Source organism: Leishmania panamensis, assembly GCF_000755165.1.
Source record: "Leishmania panamensis strain MHOM/PA/94/PSC-1 chromosome 27 sequence".
NCBI classification, from domain to species: Eukaryota; Euglenozoa; class Kinetoplastea; order Trypanosomatida; family Trypanosomatidae; genus Leishmania; species Leishmania panamensis.
In genome coordinates, this window is record NC_025873.1 from 476,536 (window position 1) to 498,679 (window position 22,144).

Consider the following 22,144-nt stretch of genomic DNA (forward strand, 5'->3'; position numbering starts at 1 on the left):
TCAAGCTCTTGCTTTTTTTCTTTCGCAGCTATTATAACTGCTTAGTGCTTACCTCAGATTTCCTGCGTGCTGGCATACATCTTCACCTTTGCTTGTTTTTCTCGCCAGGATGAGTGGAGGCAGAAATGATGATGGGCAAATGACCCTTTTGCACACGGATGCGTGTGTACAGAACGAGGTGATAAGACGAACAGTAAAAATAAACTAAAAACGAAAAGATGGGGTGACGCGAGTCTCTGGCAAGAGCCACAACCTGTTGATTCAACAACACGGCGTTTCGTTGGCCTGTGTGTGTGTGTGCTTCCTCTCGCAGTTTCTTCACTGGCCGCAGATGAGGGGGGAGACGGCTTCCAAGGAGAGAAGAAATCTGTGCAACAAAAGGGAAGGAGGGGGGCCAGCAACCGCAAAACTTGAATGCACCACTACATGGCCCGCCTTGGTTTCACACACACACACACACACACACACACACCGCAATCCCACACGAGGAAGTAAAATAAAGGAAGCTCAGATGGAGAGAAGCAAAGAGGGATAGACGAGCACTACACGCAGGCACACTCCGAAGGAGAAACCACAGTGGAGGCGAGAGAGGCCTGTAGATGGGAAAAAGAAAAGGACACCGCAACACACAGAAGTACATCCGCGACCCTAAAACGAAAGCAAGCAGGTAAATGGTAGACAGTCGAGTGCACGATACCAGCATCAGCAGGTAACAATGGAAAGACGAAGATACGATGAAAACAAATAACCGCCCTAGAAGAGCGAGGTGTGGGGAGTGGCGGCGAAGAGACGAAGAAAATACTTTTGAGAGCATTAACTCCCCTCTACATGACAGCGCACGCCACCGGTAACTTACTGCGCGAACGCCGAGCATTCTGAAGGCTTGGATGCACTGGTGGCGGAGTTGACGACGGGAACGCGTTCTCCGCACCACGCTGCTGCTGCTCTCCAACCGGTCCTAGGGAAGAACGCGACAATGGAACGTGTACAACGTTGCTTGGCCGCTGTGAGTTGAAGCTATTGTCGGACTGCAATGTGCTGGAAAGGTACCTCCCAGCCTCGGCGTTGTGGGGCGGCGCGCGACTAGGCAAGTCCCTTGGTGAGCCACTGTTCAGCACACGCGATGACTGTGCGGAGGGAGGAAAGTGCGGGTCTCCGTGGCCACGACGCTGCGCTGCCCGAAGATACTTGTGCTGCAGACTGCGTGCGACTTGGGCATCGCGCATCGTGGTAGCTTGCTGTCGCGCCATTCCAGCTGAATCTGCGGCTGCGCTATGATGCGCCACCTCAAATTCGCCTACACCTTTGAGTGTTGCGGCGCAGCACATTGGGCACAAGCTGCTGCGCTGCTTCCATTCCATAAGGCAGGGAAGATGAAAATGGTGCTGGCACGCGCCGTGGAACATAGGGTTATCATCGCTGTAGCTCTCCAGGCAGATGCAGCACAAATCCTCCTCCTCCGAAACCGCAACTGAGGGTTCGCGCGAGTGCAGAACGCTCGGTGAGTCCGACGCGAGCGTCTTCACAGAAGACGTGGGAGATGGCACAGATTCCTCCGTTGGCCTAGAGGTCTGCGCGGAAGATTCTAGCGATACCGAGCTCCGCACCCGTCTCGAGACGCTCCGCTTCAGTGGCGATTCACCCACGTGAAGGTTAGCGGTGGCCTTCATGGTCTTCGGAACCGCGGAAAACCTGCGTTGCTTGCCTTCCGCTCTCAATGATGAGTTGCTTTGTAGCTCCAGAGATTTCCGAATCGATGCGGAGCTACTCAGTGACCTCGAGGCATCCAATTTCCGACGTGGTCGCCGGTTCGGTGTGAACGAGGCGAGGGTGTGATCCCGTTCCTCCGACGTATTAACTGTCCTTCTCATCCTGCTCGCAGATGCGGCCGAGGCGCAGGGCCCTCTGCCGCTCGAGGTCAAGCTCAGGGGCTGCGATGACACGACCGCCCCGCCGTCGCACAAATCGATCAGGTTTTCCTCGACGAGGTTGCTCTTGACAGGTGAGCAGGCGCTGCGGGCCACGTAGCGCCTCCCCGCGCTGGCAGGGGAGCGAACAGTGGAGCCTCTATTATCCATTGCACTCAGAATTACCAAGAATAACAAGAACGATTGCAAAGCCAATGAGAGGCACCGCGGCTGCTCCAGCGCAAGGAGCAGAAAAAGGGTGTGAAACAAGGAAAAAGACCAGGAGAGAAGAGGAAAGGGAAAGAAAAGGCAGCAGCAGCAGCCCTCCCCCCGACCCGACTTCAGACACAAAGCGAAACAGATGCAAGAGCGGAAACGAGGTGAAGAGATGCACAGAACAAGAAGCAGTGGGGGAAACGGGTTGAAGAGAGAGGGGGAGGAAGGGGCAGAGTGAAGCAAGGAAGCACAGCGAAATAAGAGAGCGGCAATGATGGCAAGAGAAGAAAGACAAAGAAGTTCGAAAATGAACGGCTACACGCGCAGGCAGAGATTCAGGGAAGCAGAGGGAGGAATAATGTGGAGAGAGCAAGAGACACTCGCCCGAAGCAGAAAGCAGAGATGAGGCGGTACAAAGAAAGGCGAGAGAGAGAGACAACCACAAAAGGAAAACAACACAGACAGTGAGAAGTAGACAAAAAAGGAGACACAACAACGAGCGAAAAAAAAGGAGCTCCGCACAGTCGCGCCTTGCTGCTTTCAGTTGATGTCTATCGGGGGCCTGTCTGCGGACTCTCTCTCTCTTTCTCTCGCACTGTGAGTTGGGTCGGAATGGAAGAAAGGGTGGAGAGTGTGAAACAGCGTACGAGACGCAACACCGGAAAGAGGGGGGACGAGGGTGCCCCTTTCCTTCAATCTCGCAAGGTGCTTGCCCCTTTTGCAGCCTACGCTGTTATGGGGGTGTCTTGTGTGGTATAAAAAGAAGAAAGATGTGCCCTATCGAACTTTCGTCTTCCCTCCCGAGGCGTCTCTTGACTGGGTCTTTTTTTTGTCTGTTGTGTCTCCGGGTGGGCTTCTGTAAGTTAGCGTACGTCCCCGGGGGTGAGTCGCGGGATGGCAGCGGGGGGGAGAAGGCGGAAGAAAAAGGAGCAGTGGAGTGAAGAAGGATCCCCTGATGACGGAAGAGGTCCAGCAGTGGCCGCTACTTGGCGTTGATTCTGTTATGGTCAATCGTCACTCCTAAATACCCCTCCGAAACGGCGCTAACAAAGACGAAGCTGAAAACGAAAAAGAGAGGGAAAAGAAAGCAAAAAAGTGAAAGTCGTGCAGGCGTGGGGAGGGGGAAAAGGGAGAGAGAAAGAGGGGAAGAAAAAACTGAAAGAAGCGGACCACTACAAGTTACTCCAGACAACTTATCTATCGATTGACGGAGCGGCGCTGGATGGCAAAAAGCACGCACCACACGCAGAGAACAACGATCCGTGAAAGGAAAAGCGGCAAAGAACCCCCCTCCCACCAAAGAAAGAAAAAAGTCAAGAAGATGAGGGAAAACACAAGAGATGATGCACCGCGTATCTTCGTATCTGATGTACGTACTACTCAGCGCTTGAGGTGGTACCCTACAGCATATATATATATATATATATATATATATATATGGGAGGAGGAAGTACGCCCTCCGCTCCGTTCCTTCTGTTTGGGATGAAGGAGACGCTGGGGTCGAGGAAAAGAGAATCGGCTGTCTCGCTCCCCTTTATAGGCTCCTGTTGTGCAAGGTGGACGAGTGTACTGAGCTTCGCTTTCCTTACCGGTGTGCTGCTCCTGCACTACCCGAACAGACACTTGCCCACTCCTACGCCTTAATTCTTTCTGATACTTCTCTTTTGTTTTCAGCAATGCCGAGAGAGCACGCTGAGGAAAGTGGAGAGGGTCAGGTGGCGGTCTGCGCTTGAGTAGTGACGTTTAAGCAAGAGAGACAAAAAAAGACTAAGAGGGAAAGAGCCAGAAGACGGAAACGCTGGAGGAAGAGGAAAGGGTCAGTGAGATTTAACGCGCTTGATGACGTTCCCTGGTTCACAGAGGGAAGAGAGAGATGTGACAAGGACAGGGAAAAGAAACGTGGGAGAAAAGGCTGAGAAGGGTAGGGGAAGAGATGCGTGAGGGGGGGCCTATCACAGGAACAAGAAGAAAATAAGAAAAAAAACTACACGCTCCCCGAGGAAACCTTGCGTGCGTGCAAAGGTTGCCGTAGGTGATGCGGCGAGAGAGAGAGGGAAAGCTGAGGCCGTTGCTAATCGGCAAAGGCGACGCAGGACTCACAGAGAGAATTGGCGAGGAGGAGGAAGCGAAAGAAATACAAGAAAGGAAAGCAGGAATTTAAGAAAGTCACCAAACAGAAAGAAAGACGGGCAAATGAGGGCTAACACACTTTGAAGTGTCCCCCACCCCCTCACACGCAATACGCGCGCACAAAGAGAAAGGCAGCTGCGTGCGCGATGAGGGGAAGGAGAGGAAGAGAGGTGTGTGAATGTGTATGAATACGTACGTGGGTGTTGCGTGTGGGTGGGTGTGTGGGTGGGTGGGTGAGTGCGCGGCCTTACATATCAGTCTTAGTGTCTTGTAAAGTGACTCTCGGCCAGGTCGCAGCAGCTGTACCTCCCTTTGCTTTTTTCGTTGTGGGAAGGGAGAAGGGGGAAAGTGGGTATAAATTGATGTCCCACCCTTCTCTGACGCGGTGCACGATGGAGAGAGAAGAAGAGAGGAAAGACAGCAGTGCTTTCACACAGCAGTCGTGTCTGTGGCTGGGCTATATGAGGGTAGAAATGGGAAGAGTAGGTGAAGAAGAGAGAAGAAAGGTGATGTACAAGGTGTTGGCGAATGTGAAGGAGAACGTGTTCCGCGCGACGCGGCAGTCGCTGTCACGTACCGGTCAGATGAGCGAACTCTCCCGTCGCACGTGCAGCACGCGTGGGGAAGAGAAGTGGAAGGTAGGCAGACAACAACAGCGAGAGAAAGACAGCATACGCGTCGCACACGCGCACTAGCACGCCCGCGGTGGCTAAATACACGTATCCAAGGAGTCAGGTACAGCCGCCGCAACAGCAGTGGCAATCGAGACAAGGGAAGAGAGACGAGAGGTGCTGTGAATGTGAACTATCCAAGGAGGATAGATGGGACAGAGGTAAGCAGACGTGTACCAAGACCGACACGATGGCGCCAACCAGAAAAAGGGGGCGTATAGAGACCAAGAGATGCAAGGGGAAAAGAAGGAATGGAGGACGAGTGAAGCTCCTCGGCGTACGCACACAAATGATGTGTGGAGTTGACCCACAGAGATGAGAAGGAAAGGGAGGAGGAGGAGGAATCACACAGGGAGAAGGAGTGACACCGAATACATCAGTGGACACGCAACCTCTTCTCTTGGCAAAACACGTCGAGCTCTGACTACACCGTCTCTCTCTCCTCTCCGCTTTGTGCAGGATTCCTCCTTTCGTTTTCTTGAAGGGGAGAGCGTAGCACACATTATGCGCATGCCACCATCCCTGTAATGGTGTTGGTGTGTGCCACACCTGAGAGAGGCCGAAGCACAGAAGACCTCCGTGCACCACCACCACCCTTCCCAGGTTTGCATCAGAGAGACTGCACTACGCTCACGTCAGCAGGAGGTCCTCAATGCAGACAAGTGCATGAAATCCACCTGCTCGTCGCCGCTGCTACATAAAACGCACAGAGAGAGAGAGAGAGGTTGATAGGAGTCACCGTGGTGTAGAGGCAGAGGCTGCCAATTTTCTCTCGCCCTTTTCTTGGTCTGGTTACTCCCCTTTCTACGTCCTCACTTTTGCTGCTGTTTGGAAGAAGAATTCCTCTCAAAATGGCACCACACACACACACAGTGAGAAAGAGTTACAGCGGCAACACATTCACACGAGAAACAAAAGGGCGCAATGCCTCCCTCTGTCTTAGGAACAACAAGCCGCCATAATACGCTACTCAAATGAAGAGTCCACGCCGCGGCGAGCGCGGGTCAGATGCTTGGCGCAGCATGCTGGCCTTTCGGCAGGATGTCTTTTGCTCAGCCCCGAACAAGATTCACGAGCTGTGACGTGTCGCGGCCCTCACGATCCTTAATGGCTGCCACGATGGCGGACGTGTGCAGGCATCCCATCTCGCAGATGATCATGTCTACGTTCGAGGCAGGTGTCAAGTCGTAAAGGTAGCCAGAGGCACTCGACGAGAACGAGGCCGAGACACCGCCGCCGCTGCGTGCGAAGAAGTCGGCACCCCGCGCCGGTGTACCCCAACTTCCAGACACACGTAGCTGAGGAGGAGATAGCGTGGGTGGGGTGAGGTAAACAAGCGGGCTGTGCGTGCCTGTATCGCTGCCGTGCACGTCGGCGGCAGGCCGCATGTCCGCGAGCTTCGTGTTCTGGGCCAAATTGCCCACCCACACCTCTGGCACAAATTTGTAACTCTCACTAAAGCATAGCACAGGCTTGCGGAACAGCTTCGCGCAGGCCGCCACCAGCGCCATGCCGCAGCGGCCAAACATGTCCCCGTTCTGCAGCACAGCCGAGGCCCCCATGAATACGCGCGTGCACTTGGGCATCAGTGTGCAGCATGCCGTGATGAGGCCGTATGTAACACCAATGCCAGCGCTCGAGAGCTTCTCGGCCAGCTGCCTGCCCTCAAAGAGCGGCGCCGAGTCGATGACAATGACACGCTTTGGCTTGCGCTGTGGGTCGCGTGAGCGGGATAAGAGAATGTACTCGACCAGACTACTGCGACCAAACACTAAGATAGTGTCGCTGTTCGAGACGTACGGGAGCGAGCGATCCTCCACAATACTCTTGAAAGACATCTTCAGCTCAGCCTCGATGACGTCCAGTATCTTCAGTGTCACTTCACGCGGATCACCGAGGTCCTTAATGAGATCAGCCATATTCGGTTTTGGGTGAATTACCTCATCCCTCAACGCGACGAAGCGGCGCACGAGCACATCCTTCACGTGGCGCATGCTGGCCGAGGCCTCCCGCTTGCGACGCACAAAGTCAAAGTTGATCTGGATAAGCTTTTCAAAGGCGGTTGTGTCCACCTCGTTCAGCGAGGGCACGGCGAGGACAGTTGTTGCGCGACTGAGCTCGCGGAAGGCAGAGATGAGCGCCAAAGCACGCGCACTGCCACCCACGAGAAGCATTTGCTCCATCAGCACAGCTAACTCCGCAATGCGGGGGTGCACGACGGCGTCGCGCGGTGGCACATGCAAACACGTGAGTCGGTTGGCATCCATGGCGCGTTGAACGAGGTCGTGCAATCTCTTCGCTGACGCCGCCCGCTCCTCCTCAGTGATCTCCTTCGCAGGCTCACCGTTCTTCTTAGCTTTGACCCTGCTGCCTCTATCGGCTGCGACAGTAACCAACGCTGCTGGCGAGGCTACAGCCGTCGCAGGGGTCGTGGTGAGCGGAGCGGACGCAATGTGCACCGTAGACGGCGCTGACGGTGCCCCGCTCAGGGCTTCGAGGCGGTCGATCTCGGCGACCAGTGCCGCCGCCTCCTCCGTAGCGGCGGAGGTGCTGGCTTCACTGCCGCCCGCCTTGATCTTCCTCTGTACCTTTCGCAGTGCATCGCGCTTCTTCTTCAGCTCGCGCTGCGCCTTCACAGCGGCACGCGCATCTTCCGAGTCGCTCCCAGCCAGCCGAAGCTCTGCCTGCTTCTTTGCCTCCTTTTCCTCCGCGGACGACGACATGGGCTGCGCAACTGTGTACCTCTGAATTACAGTCAGTGGAGCCGACAGAAATCGAGAGAAAAGACAAGTTGAACGAGTGGGAAGGAAAGTCAATTGAGGCAACCTGACGTCGGTTTTTTTTTCTTTCGTCGTTTGGTAGGGGAGAGGAGGAAGATAAGAGACAGAGACGTTGTGGGTAGTAAACAAGTTTTTAGGCTGAGAACGCGGCTGAGTGAATTGCCTCGTCTGTGCGTGGTATACCAAGAAGGGGAGAAAAAAAGGGGGCGAGCAGCGGCACACAGCTCAGTATGCGTGTATGGGTTTGAATGAAGGAATACAACACCCCAGAACGCGCAAGCACACTGCGTGTAGGAAGATACGGCGGTGTCCAGGGACTGAGAAAAGGTGAGCCACAACACGGGTTGTGGTGAGGTCGGGGGAGAAGATGGGAGGAAACGCAGTCCCATACATATATCACAACCATGTGCACACAGAAGAAGCAAGAGAGTATTTTAGGGGAAATTGGAAACAGCGAGAGAAACAGCAGAGCAGAAACAAGCCACTTGAAGAAGTCGGGCAGACTGGCATCTCATTGTAGTGAAGTATGGGCCAGCCATGTAGAGGAGGAGCGACTTTCAAGTTGTTGTTGCGTGCTGACCCCTCGGCCGTGCGCCTCTCGCCGACGGTATCATCTTTAGAGCTGTTCGCAGAATTGCCCACTCCGTTATGAAAGCCACTCAGCACACTACTTCCACGCGAAGAGGTAGTGAGCTCACATCGCTCTCTCCCATGATTACGTAATGGCCACCAGCCCTTTTTTTTCCCCCTCACTATAGGACCACCATAACAGTGAAGTGCAATGGACAGCTCTTGACGCTGCAAAGCAGTGCTTGTGGTCCTCCATTTTTCTTGCTGGGCCAAGTATGAATTGGCGTAGTGCCGCCTCTTGCTATCATCGGCCTCGATTGAGTGAGATCGCGAGAAGGGTGCCCAACACGCCAAAGCGAGGGTAATGGAAAAAGATGCCAGAAAAGAGCGAAACAGACAAAAAAAAAAGACAGTACAGATAACAGAATGGGGGGATTGAGAAACAGAGACTTCATACCAGGCACACAACCGTACACTCGCGGACGCCACGACGGCACATATCGCAACACACCTGCGTCTTTCGCCCACCCACCCTGCCAACAGAGACACGGCTCTGCTGCTCTTGCCACTACACAGGAGCACGAAGAAAAGGACGAGAGAGGGAGAGACCTCAAAAAAAAAAAACATCATGGCACTCAAGGGAAAGTGAAGAAGGACGGTACAGAGACATGGACACACACACACACGCACATCCGCGTACAAAGACGAGAGAGAGGGAGAGACGTGAAAGACGTGAAAGCACAGAAACAACAGAGAAAGGTGGAGACGAGATTAACTAATAGCCACACAGCGAAAACTATAGATAAGAAACGAAAAGAAGACGAGAGCGGCATTTGAGGGTCTGGTATACGCTGAAGGAGAACGTATGAGGATGAAGAAGAGGGACGAAGAAGGCAGCGGAGGCACAGGTGAGGACCAAGAAAGGCAGAAAGAGGGGAAGGGCAAAGAAGTGAGGGAAGCAAAGCACTGAGAAGAGAGTTGCTGCAGCAGCATCGCCACAGTGTCCAGTCATCTTCCCCAGTCCTCAAGTACCGCCACTCCCACATGCTCTTTTCTGCTGTTCAATATCATCATCCACCGTGTGCAGGGACGGAAACAAAAACACACAAAAGCACAACGGCCAGCGCGATGACACGTCCGTACACAAATGCGCACGAAGTACGGGAAAGGGGAAGGGGGGGCCTGATGAAAGGCGACAAGCAAACGAGTGACCGAGTAAAATAAAGATGGAAGCAGTGCTGCCTTGAAGCGTGCAAAAAACCTCTGAGAAGAGAAAAAGGCCGATAGCGGACTCTCCCCCCCCCCACCCCTCCTCCTCCCCTCTCCTGAACGGTACGTGAAAGCCAGAGATCAACTACAGGTGAAATGAAATCATTAGACACACCGAAACAAACCGCACAGACGTACCCATACACAGAGGGAGAAAAAGAGAGAGAGGGGGGGCACAGATACACCAGACGAACAGAGTGGAAGCGGCGGAAAAGCGGCCACTGCACTTGACGACTATATGCTTTCAGAGAGGGGGGAAGAGTCAAGGGAATTGAATATGTGCGGAGGAGGCGCACGGCAGGTGACATGAACGAAGAGAATAAAGAGAGAAATGTCAGCTCTTATCGCGCAGCGACCTTCATCGCAGCAACAACTCCTGCGCCTTCCCCCTACCCACCAACCGTAGCTGACGCCGGCGTTAACGCCTTCTTGAAGAATCGATCGGCCCTTGTTTACTCAGGGCAATGGTGTCAGCTTTTGAGTTCCCGCTGTCGAAGTTTGAAACACCAACACGCACACGTACACAGAGCCTTGTGGCCGAGAGAAGTATCACGCCACCGTACTGAAACAGTGGGGTCCGGCAGGCTGGCCACAAAGCGGCGTCACCCCGCCGTCCTCTCTAAACGTGATATCTTCGAGACGGCGTCGGAAGCAGCTCGCATTCACGCGCCGCCGGCACACGTGCAGGCACGAGAAAGGTGACAAAATCAACGCTCTATGACTCACCAATGCCTCTTCTTGCCCATCATTTCCTTCACAAGCAAGCATTGGAGGCAGCCTCGCGGTTCGCCTCCGACATCGGCTTCTCCTTACGGGTAGACTTCCTATAGAGAGCATCCATCTGATTCTGCAGCCTGGTGATAAATTTGGCATTCGCACTGTGCTCCATATCGAGAATATTCTGCAGCTCGTTGAGGTAACGGCGATGTTCTTGGCGGAAGCGTCCCATCTCCACAACCGTGTAGTCCTTCGCTTGCTGCAACGCAGAGGCGCGCCACACCATCTTCTCAATCCCGCAGTCGACAGTGTCCATGCGAAGGGTTGCCAGGAGGTAGGAATCGTACAACCCGTTGATCTCCTTCACTAGTTCATCGACAATCTCCGCATCGACGCGCTCCTTCCCCTCCATGACATCACCGATGATGGCACCACCGACCAGCTCGAGGTGCATCTGAATCTTTGTGATTTGCATGGCGCGGTAGCGAATAGCCAGGTTATTCTCCTTGATGAGGTTGTCCTCTTTGGACAGCTCGTGCAGCGCGACGCGGCGGTCAAAGTTGCTGTGTCGGACGTAGTCCTCCTCGGTGAGGCCGAGCCGCGTCTTCTCGGCGATCTTGTCTCTGCGGGCAGTCGCACGTGCCACCATGTCGCACTCGTGACGCAGCGCCGCAAGCTTTGCCTTGCGCTCGGCGAGTACCCCGGCAGCCTCAGCGCGCTGGCCCTCCGCATCGGTTGTCTCCTGCAGAATAGCAGCAAGGCGCAGCAGCTCGCGAGACTGACCCTCCAACTGAATGCGCGCGTTCTCGCGCTGGCGGTACACCGCTGCGGTATCCATCAAGGCCTTGTTGTACTCACTCTTCTTTTGGAGGCCGGCCGCAGAGCGCGACGTCCCGTCAGAGTCCATGCCAGCCACTTCCGCAGTGCTGATGTACTCCTGCTCAGCCGCCTCTGTGCTGTCCTCAGCCTTGGCTAGGAGGGCCTGCAGAGCCTCCTTCTCCCTCACCAGCTCCTTGTGCGATCTGATGGAAGCATCCACGTCACCGCACTTGTGCGTCAGATCATCAATAAAATCCTGTGGAAGAGAGATCTTGACATCGCAAGCAGCAGCGCTGCGCTGCGTCGAGGCACGAGAGCGCTGCGACCTGGACTTGGCAATGCTGTCTGTGCTCTCCCGCATCTCCGACAGCTTGCCCTGAGTCACATCTGACACTTCGAGGGAGCGCTTTGTGGAACGCAGATACTCCACCTCGCTGCGAAGGTATTTCGCCTGGCTGTCGAGCTGCAACAGCTGCTTTGACAGCTCCAGTATGCTAGCAGACGACATTGTGGTAAACAATGGCCTTGTTCACGTTGAAGCGTGTTCGTCAGTGCCCCTCACCCTCTCGTACAAAATCCTACAACGCTGGTGAGGCGCGACGAAAGGCGGAAGGAAGAAGGCAAAGAAGTGAAAACGAAGTCCTTCGAAGTGGGTGCGCGTGTCTTGTATTTCCTCCTTAGTACCGCTCACAGTGAGCTATGAGAGCAAATCGTAGAGTGCGCGGAAGAGAGAGATGCGGGCGCAGACCTCTGCGTGAAGGAAGTGGGAATCAAAGAAAACGAAAAAGAAAAGGGGAGGGGAAAGGAAAAACAAGTGGGCCGTTGAGGTTTGTAGTGGTTGTTTTGTGTTGTCTTCTTGAAGTGGTGCTTGAAGCAGCTGAGGTGGTGTTTTCGTGCACGGGGAAGGGCTAATGAGAGGAGGCGGAGGCGAATCCAGACGAGTCGCAAAAAAAAAAAAAGAAAAAAAGAGGAGAGAGCAAGAAGGCTAAGATCAGCGGGCCAGTCAATAGCGCCTACAAAAGCCCAGCCACACGGAAGTGCAAGTATAAAGAGGGGGATGATAGCAAGCGCGAAACGGTGAGTACTAGCCGTGCAACAAGCTCCAGCAAAGGGGAGGTGCCAAGACACACCCGACTGAAATGGGTAGAGGAGGAAGCGGGGTGGCGCCACGATAGGGAAAAGAGCGGAAGAAAGGGAAAGAGAAGAGGTTCAGAACATTCCCGTGAACATACGCGTCAACCGCCCACGCGCTCCTACATTGGATACGTATCACCCAAGAATCACACAGTACGCGAAAGGGGCTACAAAGAAAGAAAGCGATGAGCAGGATGCCCTTCATACTCCTCACCTCCGCTCTGGTTCCTGGGTCTCTCCCGCCCTCACCGCGACTCTTCGCCTCCGTCTGTGTGAGTCTTCTATGCCTTTTTTGTTGTTGTTGCTTAGTGCCCATGCGCTGTCGATATCCTGCTTTCCCGTCTGTGTCCTCGTGCGCACTTCCTACCCAACAACCCCCGACCCCACCACCAACACTCTCGCTCTCTCACTTACCGACACATCAACGGCACAAAGAGAGGGATAATGGCCGCGGTGAGTATAAACCAACCCCTAAAAGAAGGGCGAACAGCACCGGAGCGAAGGTGTTGATTAGACAGAGCCGGAGGTGAAGACAGCAAAGCAAAGGGACAGCATGCCGAGTAAGGCACAGCAAGGCAAAGAAAGCGGAGCAACCGTGTAAAGTAAAAGATGGATGTGATATCCAAAACGAAAGCGACGAGTGCGAAGTGCAAGAGCACAGCATGCACAGTAGGCAGAGTGCAGCCAAACGTCAGCAAGACCACTTCCATTGCTAACTTTGTAAAGGGCTGTGCCAGTCTCAACGTAGGCTTGCGTCACGCGATCATACACAGGCACTGTGATGCCCCCTCAAACGTGTAACGGGAGATGAAAGCTGTAGCCGCGAAAGGCCAGCTCGGACAGAGGAAAAGAAGAGCAGGCAACGCGCAGGATCGCACTCTGTCATCCCCCAGCGGTTGCATAGAAGCACTCCCTAAAGCCGCACCTGCGTGCGTGTGGGCGGGGCAGGGGGGCTTATCCACACACACAGCAAGAGAAAGAGAGAGACGTGTCAACACCGAGTACATGGCGCAAAGACCTTCTTGGAAGAGCATACCCAGTACTGACCAAGGCAGATAACAGAACAGGCAAAACGAAAACTCAGCTTGTTTCCTCGCGGTACACTTGCGAGGGAAGAGGGGAGACAGCAAGCTCAATCCTCCCTGTCATCCTTGTTTGTCGGATGCGAAGCGTCCGTGCGTACTCCAGGTGTAGAGCCGTCCGCACCCTTCACCTTCTCCCAACCGCCAGTACCCGCCCGACGGCTTGGGTAGGCCAGCCCGTCATTCCCGCTAGATGATTGCTTTGGTAGAGACGATTCACGGTATGCAGGTGCAGCAGATGTAGCAGGGGTAGCAGCATGTGGCTCGTGCTCAAGCCCAAACAACTTGGTCACATCGGTGTCGACGCGCTGTGCATGATCACGACGATCCGTAAAGCGCGTCGGCGCCGGCTTTGCACCGTGCTCTCGCGTGTGGGGAAACTGAAAGACAGCGTGCTCGGTGCTGTTGTCCTCGTGGACCTCAACGTTAGTTTCGCTCTGCATCTCCGCCTTGTTGTGGCGCATAATATCCATGAACTGATCGTAATGCCCACGCGGGTCGGTGAACCCCTTCGCACCCTGCGACCGCGACATCGAGAAGTTAAACTCCGCCGCCTCTTGCATCTGCTTGCGCGTCTGCTCCTCGTTCGCTGAGAGTCGTTCATTGTAGACAGGAACACCATGAATGGTGTCTACAGCACGCTTGATGCGCCGCGTGCGGTCGAGCCACCACACAAACTTTGCCTGGTTGCGCTCGTCCTTGCCTATATCTGCCGCGTACATGTGCTTGTAGGTGTTGCTCCGCGTGCTAAAAAGCTTTTTGCGCATCGGCAGCACCTCTGGCTTTTCTGTCACCTCCTCCGCCATCACAACTGCCTCGCCACGCTCCAGCTGCTCTATGCGTCGCTCCTCTAGCATGTCTTCCAACTCGCTCGCCTCGGCCGCCCGCTGCTGTCGGCGCTTTTCCCGGTCACTTGCGCCGAGATCGTCAAGAGCGCGCACGCCCCGGTGGCGATTTGTCAAGTATTGCTCCTCCTTCAGCACCTCCTCTTTGGTGTAGCCAATCTGACGCAGGATCTCCGCCTCGCGAGCCTTCTCGATTTGGGCCTTGCGTGCCGTCATGTGAGTGTTGGCATCGTCGATGCTCTTGTGTAGCTTTCCCTTGTAGTTTCGGTACTGTGTGCGGGGTAGCTCCACCGTGTCGAGGATATCCTGCAGCACCTGTCTTTCTAGTTTCGTATGACCCAGTAACTCATCGAGCGGCTTTTTGCGCTGCTCCGGGTGGAGAACCCAGCGAAGGTCCTCGTCATCAATGCGACCGCGTACCAGCGAATATGGCTCATGCTTATCGCGCTCCCACGCAAGAGGGAGGTTGCCGCTAATCACTGTTTGGTCAGTACGCATGTTGTCAGACATCTCCAAGTACGTGTTCAAGTACCACCGCGGGGCTACATGGTCCGTCAGCTCGGTACTGCTGGACTCCTTGGACGTCTCCACGTACATGAGCGGTTCAGTGTTCACATCGTCCTGACGAGTGTTGATGCCAAGTGCCGTGAACTGCGGCTTCGTGAACTGCTTCTCCACGGGGTTCTTATCCACGCGTGGCATCTTCTTGGCCACGTAGCGCACAGGTGCTTCGCGCGCGGGCTTCGCACTTGCAACACCCATTGTTCTCCTCTGAAGCCTCTGCGGCAAACTTGGGTTCCCTTACTCCACCCTTGTATGTCTGTCTGTCTCCGTGTGTGTGTAAAGGGGGGGGTATGCGCACCGCCGTCGCCGCCGCAGTGGTTGTCCGTGCTGTTCCCTTTTGCTAACTTGATGCCCTCCTTTTTTTCTCTGTTCTTCTCCACATAGAGGTGAGTGCGCGACCGTTTGTTTTGAGCGTCAGCGCCCCAGTAGGTAATGTGAGGTGAGTGTGGGCGAGAGAAGCACAACTCCGCCTCGTCATTGCACTCATGCGCACAGTGAGAAAGAGGGTCACTGTTGGTCACCTCGGTGCAACACGCATAGTTTCGCAAGAATCAGACAAAGCAGAGGAGAGGCAAAGATATAGAACAAAATAAAGGGCTTAAAAGCGCGGCCCTCTTCGCATACGGCAGTGACAGGAAGGGGGGAAGTGACGCGGCTGACTGTACCGTCCCTCACTCTATCACCTGACATGCATCTAGTGCGCAGCACAGAATTGTCCCCTCCCCCTCCACTCTCCTCTATCTCCCTCTTTGTTCCCTCCGCCCCCCTTTGCATACCTGGTGGAAACACCATCCACAAGCTGTCTAAGCCGTCTGTGTCCTCGCTTGTCAAGCACCTCTCGGGTGCGTGCAACAGATCCTTTCCCCGCGTGGCGCCTCTCCTACTCCAGAACTTGCAAGCCCCTGAACAATTCGTGAAGGGCCGTGAAGACACGGAAGAGAATGTGTGGGTAACGCAGCGCACTAAGGCTTACGCGAAGTAGGCCGCCACTAATCAATGCCAGGGAAAGAGTGTCAGAGCACCGCAGAGGAAAGGAAGAGGGAGCCAGGGAAGAAGAGACCAGCTCCACACAGACAGCGCATCAAACGGGGGCAGAAAGAGAAAGAGGGAGCGCCAGATGCGGCGCGCCAGCATGAAGGCCATTCCGCGTCCCAACAGTCACCGCGCTTCCCTACTACGTCGGTAAACGCGCATGAAGGCAATCAGTGTCACGGCCAATGCCATAGCACTGGATTAAGGCAAGCCTTCTCCTGATTCGGCATATCTATTTGAAACTCTTGTCTTTCTTTTTCTTTTCCTTTTCCTTTTCCTTCTTCGCGTGCTGCTGGATATGCGCCGAGCTCATCAAGAGAGATAGATGAGGCAGTGACGCTACAACAAAGGAAAAGGGGGATCAAACAGAGCCAAAACACCAAAGTAAAAAAAAAAATGGAGTTGAAGAAGAGAAAGACGGAAAAGAGAAAATCGTAAAAGAGAGAGAAAGAAAGGGATCTATGATGTGCCGGTAGGAGAGGGGGGCACATGTGCTTCGGAAGAGCGTACAGTCAGCGACGAACCAGCGTCAAGGTGCAACTTACTTCTTCGCCGCCTTCTTCGCAGTCCTCTTCACAGCCTTCTTCGCCTTCTTCACGGCCTTCTTCACGGCCTTCTTCACAGCCTTCTTCGCCGCCTTCGCAGCCTTCTTCACGGCCTTCTTCGGTGCAGCCCCCTTCGGCGCAGCCCTCTTCGGCGCAGCCCTCTTCGGCGCAGCCTTCTTTGCCGCAGCCTTCTTTGCCGCAGCCTTCTTTGCCGCAGCCTTCTTTGCCGCAGCCTTCTTTACCGCAGCCTTCTTCGGAGACGGGTGGGGAGACCTCTGCGGCGAGTTCGAGGCGGCCGCAGCGGCAGCACCGGTGGAGTTAGCGAACATCTTTGAAGGGGTGGTTTGGGAGTGTGGGGGAGTATAAATATGGAGAGGTGCGTGCTGTGAGTGGCGGGAGGACTGAGGAGAGCTAGCGCCGTAGGGTGTGATGAGTGCAGGCGGGGGTAGGAGCGTGGGGAGAGGGGACGGCGTGTGCGTCGACATCGAAACAGGAAAGAGAGCAAGAGAGAAGGGACAGAGAGGAGTGCAGTGCAGGCAACGATGCTGGACGACAGTGGGTGGAGGTGCGAGAGAGCAAGCGGCCGAGCCACGTCGTTGGCGAGCACATCACGTCACCCGCCCCCTGCCCTCCATTCGGCAGCGCAGACACACACACGCCGCGACGGTGCCATGCCAGCGGAAAGCAAGCAGGTGAGGGGCAAGTGCGCAACAGGGGGTGCATGTTCGTCTGTGTGGGGGTGGGGGACATTGCGAGCCTTGCAGCGTGTCAGGCCCAACGGCAGCACGCACGCTCGTTCTCTGAGTGCATCCCACACTGCGGCCGCGGTGGACACGACATTCAGAGCACCTGCTCTCGCAGCACCGTCTTGAGACGTGCGCAGCGGCTGGCGTGCGTTCCTTGTACTTCACATCATGAGGGCCTGCGCGCAGCCGCGGGGCGGGTGGCACGGGGAGGCAGCACGTGACGAGGTAGGAAAGAGAAGCAACATGAAAACGAGAGAAGAGAACGAACAGGGTCGCAAGCAAGCCAAGAAGAGAGGGAGAATCGCCAACGCCAACACGCACACGCCCACTCACACACGCACGCGCCATCGCCAGTAATAAACCACCCTCAGCCACCGCCAGTGCCGCTCGGCGGCCCGGACAGAGCAAAAGAGGCGCATGAAAAGCACGGGAGGAGACTGCGAGGAGACACAGCGGGCACGCACGCACGCAAACGCGCGAGGGTGGCGCGGTGGCAGGCAGCGCCAAAGCAAAAAGGCGGACAAAAGGGAGGGGGAAGGCGTGCGCGAAATTGCGCGAGAGAGGCGCGGCAGAAGGCACACCGCCAACTCGGTGGTGAAAGGGGGAAAGCAGTCGGAGATGGGCCATCACGTCAAAGACGCCCACAAGGAAGAGCCCAGTGGAACGCACGTGTCCAAAAAAGAGCGCGTGCAGGCGAAGCCACAAAAACAAAGGGGAGAGACCACAGACCAGCGCCACTGGACGCAGCGGCAGAGAGGAGGAGAGGGCGGCACAGAGTTTCCCAGCAACAAAGCAGTGGCACAGAGAACTACCGGAAAAGTGGAGTGAGGGGGCCCCCACATTCCAGTAGTACGCCTCGTTTTCCGCCTCTCAACGCGTCAAACTCAACCATGAACACGTCGGCGAACATGCGCATTACAGCCGCAGCCCATCTGTCTCTGTTGCGCCACGGCTGCGCCAAGGAGCCCGGCCCACCCAATACCCTTGGGGGTCGCTCAGCCAACTGCAATGCCACCGCATACAACGCAGGCTGAGTCCACAACTACGCCCAACATCATCGCAGCGCAGCCACTGCAGAGAGGCAGCAGGCGAATGCATATGTTTGCGGGACCGTCGACACAATCCGTCGCGGGCTTCTACTAACCTGCTTACAGCAACACGTCTCTTCCGCACAGCACTAGCACAGACCCGTCCGACAGCCCCAGGAGTCTGCAGCCGTACCCGAGGACGGGCTGCAGGTCGCTTGGCTTCCCCACAACGAGTGGGTGCTGAGCACTGGATACAACTCGGTGAGATGGCCGGCCATCATGAGAAGGCCAATGTAGAGTAAAAAAGGGACAAAACAAGTGCATGAATAGGTGTCGGTGAGTGTGTCAGCGTATCATAATGTGCCGACGACGTCCTCATCGAAGAAAAAAGGGGAAGCAAAGGGCTATAGTCGAACGAAGAAAACAGGCGAGACAACGTGCACACTCGCACGGGCGCAAACAGCGACGGGGTGCAGGCGCAAGGAAAATGTATAGAAATCTATAGGGAAGCTATACGTGCTGGAAATCCCCACATCTACAGCACCAACACCGTCTACAACAGGGAAAGGGCTGTACAGATGTGCGTGCAGGGAATACACAACAGCGAGAGACACAAAGTCAATCACACTTGAAACACGCAAAAACCAACCGAGGCGAGAAGCTCGGACAGAGACGAGAAGAGGAAGGGAAATAGAGAGAGAAAACAGAAAGGAAGCGTTAAGCGCCTCAAGGACAGCGGTCTAGCGCGGATAGGCACAGAAGCACGAACAGTGAATGGCACAGCGGCGGTGCAGCACACGCACATAGAGTAGTAGTACAGCTCACGACACACATTGCGCCGCTTTCCAGCTCAGTCATGCACACACAGAGCAACATACACACAGTGGCAGCCAGGCAAGACATGCCTGCGCCCCACACAAACGCGTGTGGCACCCCACACACTTACACGGTGCACAGCAGAAACTGCGCGCCCGCTACACAGGCATGAATGCCAAGCAAAGAGCGAGAGAGCAAGCACGACAGTCACATGGAAAGCCCGGAGATCAGGGAAAGGAGGGAAGCATTCGCCACGCACAGTATCGCCATTAGCAGCACAGCACATGGCTAGCAGGCACACATTCTCGCCTAGGACCCGTTGCACAGGTAGCGACGCTCCAGGCGCGCAAAAGTACTTCCTCATTGGTGGCGCGACCATCACCTTCACAGCAACGTCCATCATCGTCGGATACATGTACCCCTTGTTCTCCACCGTCCAGCGCTGCTGCTCCACGATTAGCACCATATCGTTGTTGAGGATACACTTGCTCACATTGTGGTCTCCGATTTCCTTCGGGATAATCTTCATCAGCTGTGCGGTAAAGATAAACCAGGTTGTGTACCCGAGGAACCCGTCGTATCCATAACCCGGACATTGCATATCCTGCATGCACTCAAAGTTATCGTGGCTGCTCGTATCAATGCCGAAGTACTCCTTTACTTTGTCCACCCAAAACTGCGGCCCTTTCTTTGACTCCATCTCGCCGTCAATCAGAGCGCGCGCCAAATATCCAGACATATGCTCACGGACGTCGGGTAGCACCCCTCGTCCGCGGAAACGTGAACGAACTCGGGCTTCGTCTAGTTCAACTTCCTCACGTTCTCCACCATGAATGCGAGCTGCTCGCCAAGGTACCTCTACAGGCGTGTCGTCATGAACTCCACAAGCATGCCAGACCGCCCAATGATCACCTCACCAAACTGAAACTGATTCTTGCGGATCCCAGCGGAGCGCGTCAGGCGCACAAGTTTCAGAAGCTTCTTGGGCGGCTTGCACCCCATCTCGTACAGCGAGTGTGCCCTGTCCCATGAATCGTTGCGAGCACAGACTTTTGGTAGTTGTCCACCGACTAGTGCGTCCTGATCCGGCTCTCCTCCCTCATCCCGGAGGACGGGTGCGGCGCGATGTCTCGCTGGCCCTCGGGGTTGTAGTCCCCCACCTGCGCAAAAGAAAAAAACGCCCGGCAGCCTCCTGCGTAGAGATCGGGATCGGTGACTACAGCAGCAAGATCGATGTGTCGATGACCTTACACTTCTCCTGAACCTCGTGTATCAGCTGCAGCAATCATGAGTTAATATCTTTGAAGAGCCCCACCAGCTTCTTCACAATTCATCCCTGCTCTAGAAAGTCAGGCGTCGCGCTGTACGATGTAATCCCAGTGTTGTCCGCACAGATGGGCGCCACCTCACAACTGATCCCTAGCGTCTGCTTGCAGCACAGCAGGAAGATCTGGATGTCGTTCTTGGTCTGTCTTCACTCCCACCTGCGGGGCAGCGTTCGTCATCGCTCTGCGCTGCACGAGCACGTCTGCAAATATCGTCTACTCCCTTACCATCCGCTGGGTCTCGCGGAAGTTTGCGCTCTCCATCTCCGCCATCTCGCCAATTGCGGCAGAGGCATCGCATATTACGTTCTGAACCTCACGCGAAGAGCAGATCTGATGAATGTGGTTCTTCACAGCCATCGCCTCGCCGCACGCTTCCACGCCTCACGAAGGCGTCATCACACTCGCATCTCACCATTCCACATCGACAAAGTGCTGGAAACGGTTCACCTTCATGAACACGTCTTTGCGTTTCTTACGCGTGCCCATGGCTGCTGCTTGGGTGCAGGAAAATCGATGTGCAAGTTTATCTGAAATGGGTGCCTGCTAGGAGTACAGAGAATGCATATGTGTGAAGATGATAAGCAGCTCAAAGAGAGATGTTTCCGGATGCCCGAAGAGGTTTGCGGATGAGTTGAACGTTAGGATATGGCCTCCACTTTTGTCTGCTGGCGTTGCAGTCGGCGAGGGTGCAGATACACGGCCTTGATGTTTCGAGATCATTTTTGTCTTGTTCTCTTTCGTGAGAACGGTTTGTGGCGAGAGAGAGAGGCAAGTGAAAGATAAAAGGGCATTGAGTGGATTGAGTTCGTGGTTGAGCGCGGTAGCAATGGGCTTCTTTTGGCAGGCGTCGGAGAGGTCAGACGGAAAACAAAGGAGGATGTAAGGGGGTGAGGTGGGTGATTATTTGTATGAATGGGAGGAAAAGAAGGAGGAAGACATGGGTATGCATGTATTAGCCTGAGTGCACGTGAATGGCCGGCGGGGAACACAGAAGGGGCAAGAGCACTGACAGGATAAGTGACAAATGGGTCACACAGCATGCTAAGAGAGAAAGCACAGCCACGCAAGCAGGACAAAAGAGAGGCATGGGAGTGCCACATAAGCCACTACATCGGCGAGTACAGGTGTGTCGCGGTTGCGCTCTGAGCGGCATATCTCATTTTTCCCGCAGATGCAAGAGAGTTAAATTCGCTCTCAGCGTGTCCAATTTTCCCTGGGACGCAAACTCATTCTAATCGGCCGTCAGAGGTCCATCGCGTGGTGTGAAGCAACCACAGACACGCGCTGCAGCAGTGCGCCGACTCAGTCATCGGAGCATAGTAACTGCCTTAAACTCCACCCACCCACCGCTTTCCAGGTTGCCTCACCGGCACTTTCCATTATGCCGACCGCCGCCTGGCGCACCCCATAGAATGGCGCAGGCTCCCCGCACCAGTGGGCAGTGAAGCCCGGGCCGAGATACGTTGCAGTCTCGCTGGCACATTGCCAAACACATGGGTGACAAACGTGTTCGTCGTCGAAAGTTGTACTGACGTAACGCCACCAAGGACTGCGACACCGAGATCACTCGGACCTCCTCACGTCGTGGGCGCCGGGCCTCGTGTCGCTGCCAGAGGCGGTTCTGCATTGACTAGTGTAGGGGCTGCTTGGCTTCTCCACAAAGCGGGCACTGGTCCCTGAATGTCGCGCTGGGGTGTCCTCCTCTCATCATGGGCAAGGAAGTGAAAGGAGGAAAAAGAAGCCCTATCAATGCGAAGCTGTGTGCTGGCCTTCATTCCCACTCAGGCCGCTCACTTCCGCTTCATGCTCATCCTTCTTGAGATGACCCCCTCCCTCTCGTCATCTTTGCTGCGGACAGTACTCGAGACGTTGGCGCGCCACACAACAATGTCGGTTTTTCCGCTCTTTCCTTCTCAATCTCTTCAGAAAAAAAGAGTACTTAAGG

At 55.2% G+C, this 22,144-nt stretch overlaps 5 protein-coding genes and 1 pseudogene across 5 annotated transcripts, besides 2 other annotated features; all 6 read right to left on the minus strand.

Moving 5' to 3' along the window:
• Positions 1-824: 824 nt before the first annotated feature.
• Positions 825-2,078, minus strand: LPMP_271190 (hypothetical protein; the record flags this gene model as incomplete). Its single annotated transcript, XM_010701906.1, has 1 exon — positions 825-2,078. One exon carries the CDS (start codon positions 2,076-2,078, stop codon positions 825-827), a length of 1,254 nt encoding a protein of 417 aa, XP_010700208.1.
• A 3,898-nt stretch (positions 2,079-5,976) lies between these two features.
• LPMP_271200 (translation initiation factor eIF2B subunit-like protein, putative) lies at positions 5,977-7,647 on the minus strand (the record flags this gene model as incomplete). Its single annotated transcript, XM_010701907.1, has 1 exon — positions 5,977-7,647. The coding sequence occupies one exon, from the start codon at positions 7,645-7,647 to the stop codon at positions 5,977-5,979; it is 1,671 nt and encodes a 556-aa protein (XP_010700209.1).
• Positions 7,648-10,297: 2,650 nt separating this feature from the next.
• On the minus strand, positions 10,298-11,587 carry LPMP_271210 (hypothetical protein; the record flags this gene model as incomplete). The annotated part of the gene is made up of 1 exon (XM_010701908.1): positions 10,298-11,587. One exon carries the CDS (start codon positions 11,585-11,587, stop codon positions 10,298-10,300), a length of 1,290 nt encoding a protein of 429 aa, XP_010700210.1.
• Positions 11,588-13,345: 1,758 nt separating this feature from the next.
• Positions 13,346-14,902, minus strand: LPMP_271220 (hypothetical protein; the record flags this gene model as incomplete). Its single annotated transcript, XM_010701909.1, has 1 exon — positions 13,346-14,902. One exon carries the CDS (start codon positions 14,900-14,902, stop codon positions 13,346-13,348), a length of 1,557 nt encoding a protein of 518 aa, XP_010700211.1.
• Positions 14,903-16,277: 1,375 nt separating this feature from the next.
• LPMP_271230 (histone H1, putative) lies at positions 16,278-16,610 on the minus strand (the record flags this gene model as incomplete). Its single annotated transcript, XM_010701910.1, has 1 exon — positions 16,278-16,610. The coding sequence occupies one exon, from the start codon at positions 16,608-16,610 to the stop codon at positions 16,278-16,280; it is 333 nt and encodes a 110-aa protein (XP_010700212.1).
• A 1,288-nt stretch (positions 16,611-17,898) lies between these two features.
• Positions 17,899-18,336: a repeat region.
• Positions 18,337-18,905: 569 nt separating this feature from the next.
• Positions 18,906-21,028, minus strand: LPMP_271240 (annotated as a pseudogene).
• Positions 21,029-21,435: 407 nt separating this feature from the next.
• Positions 21,436-21,912: a repeat region.
• Between the last annotated feature and the right edge of the window lie 232 nt (positions 21,913-22,144).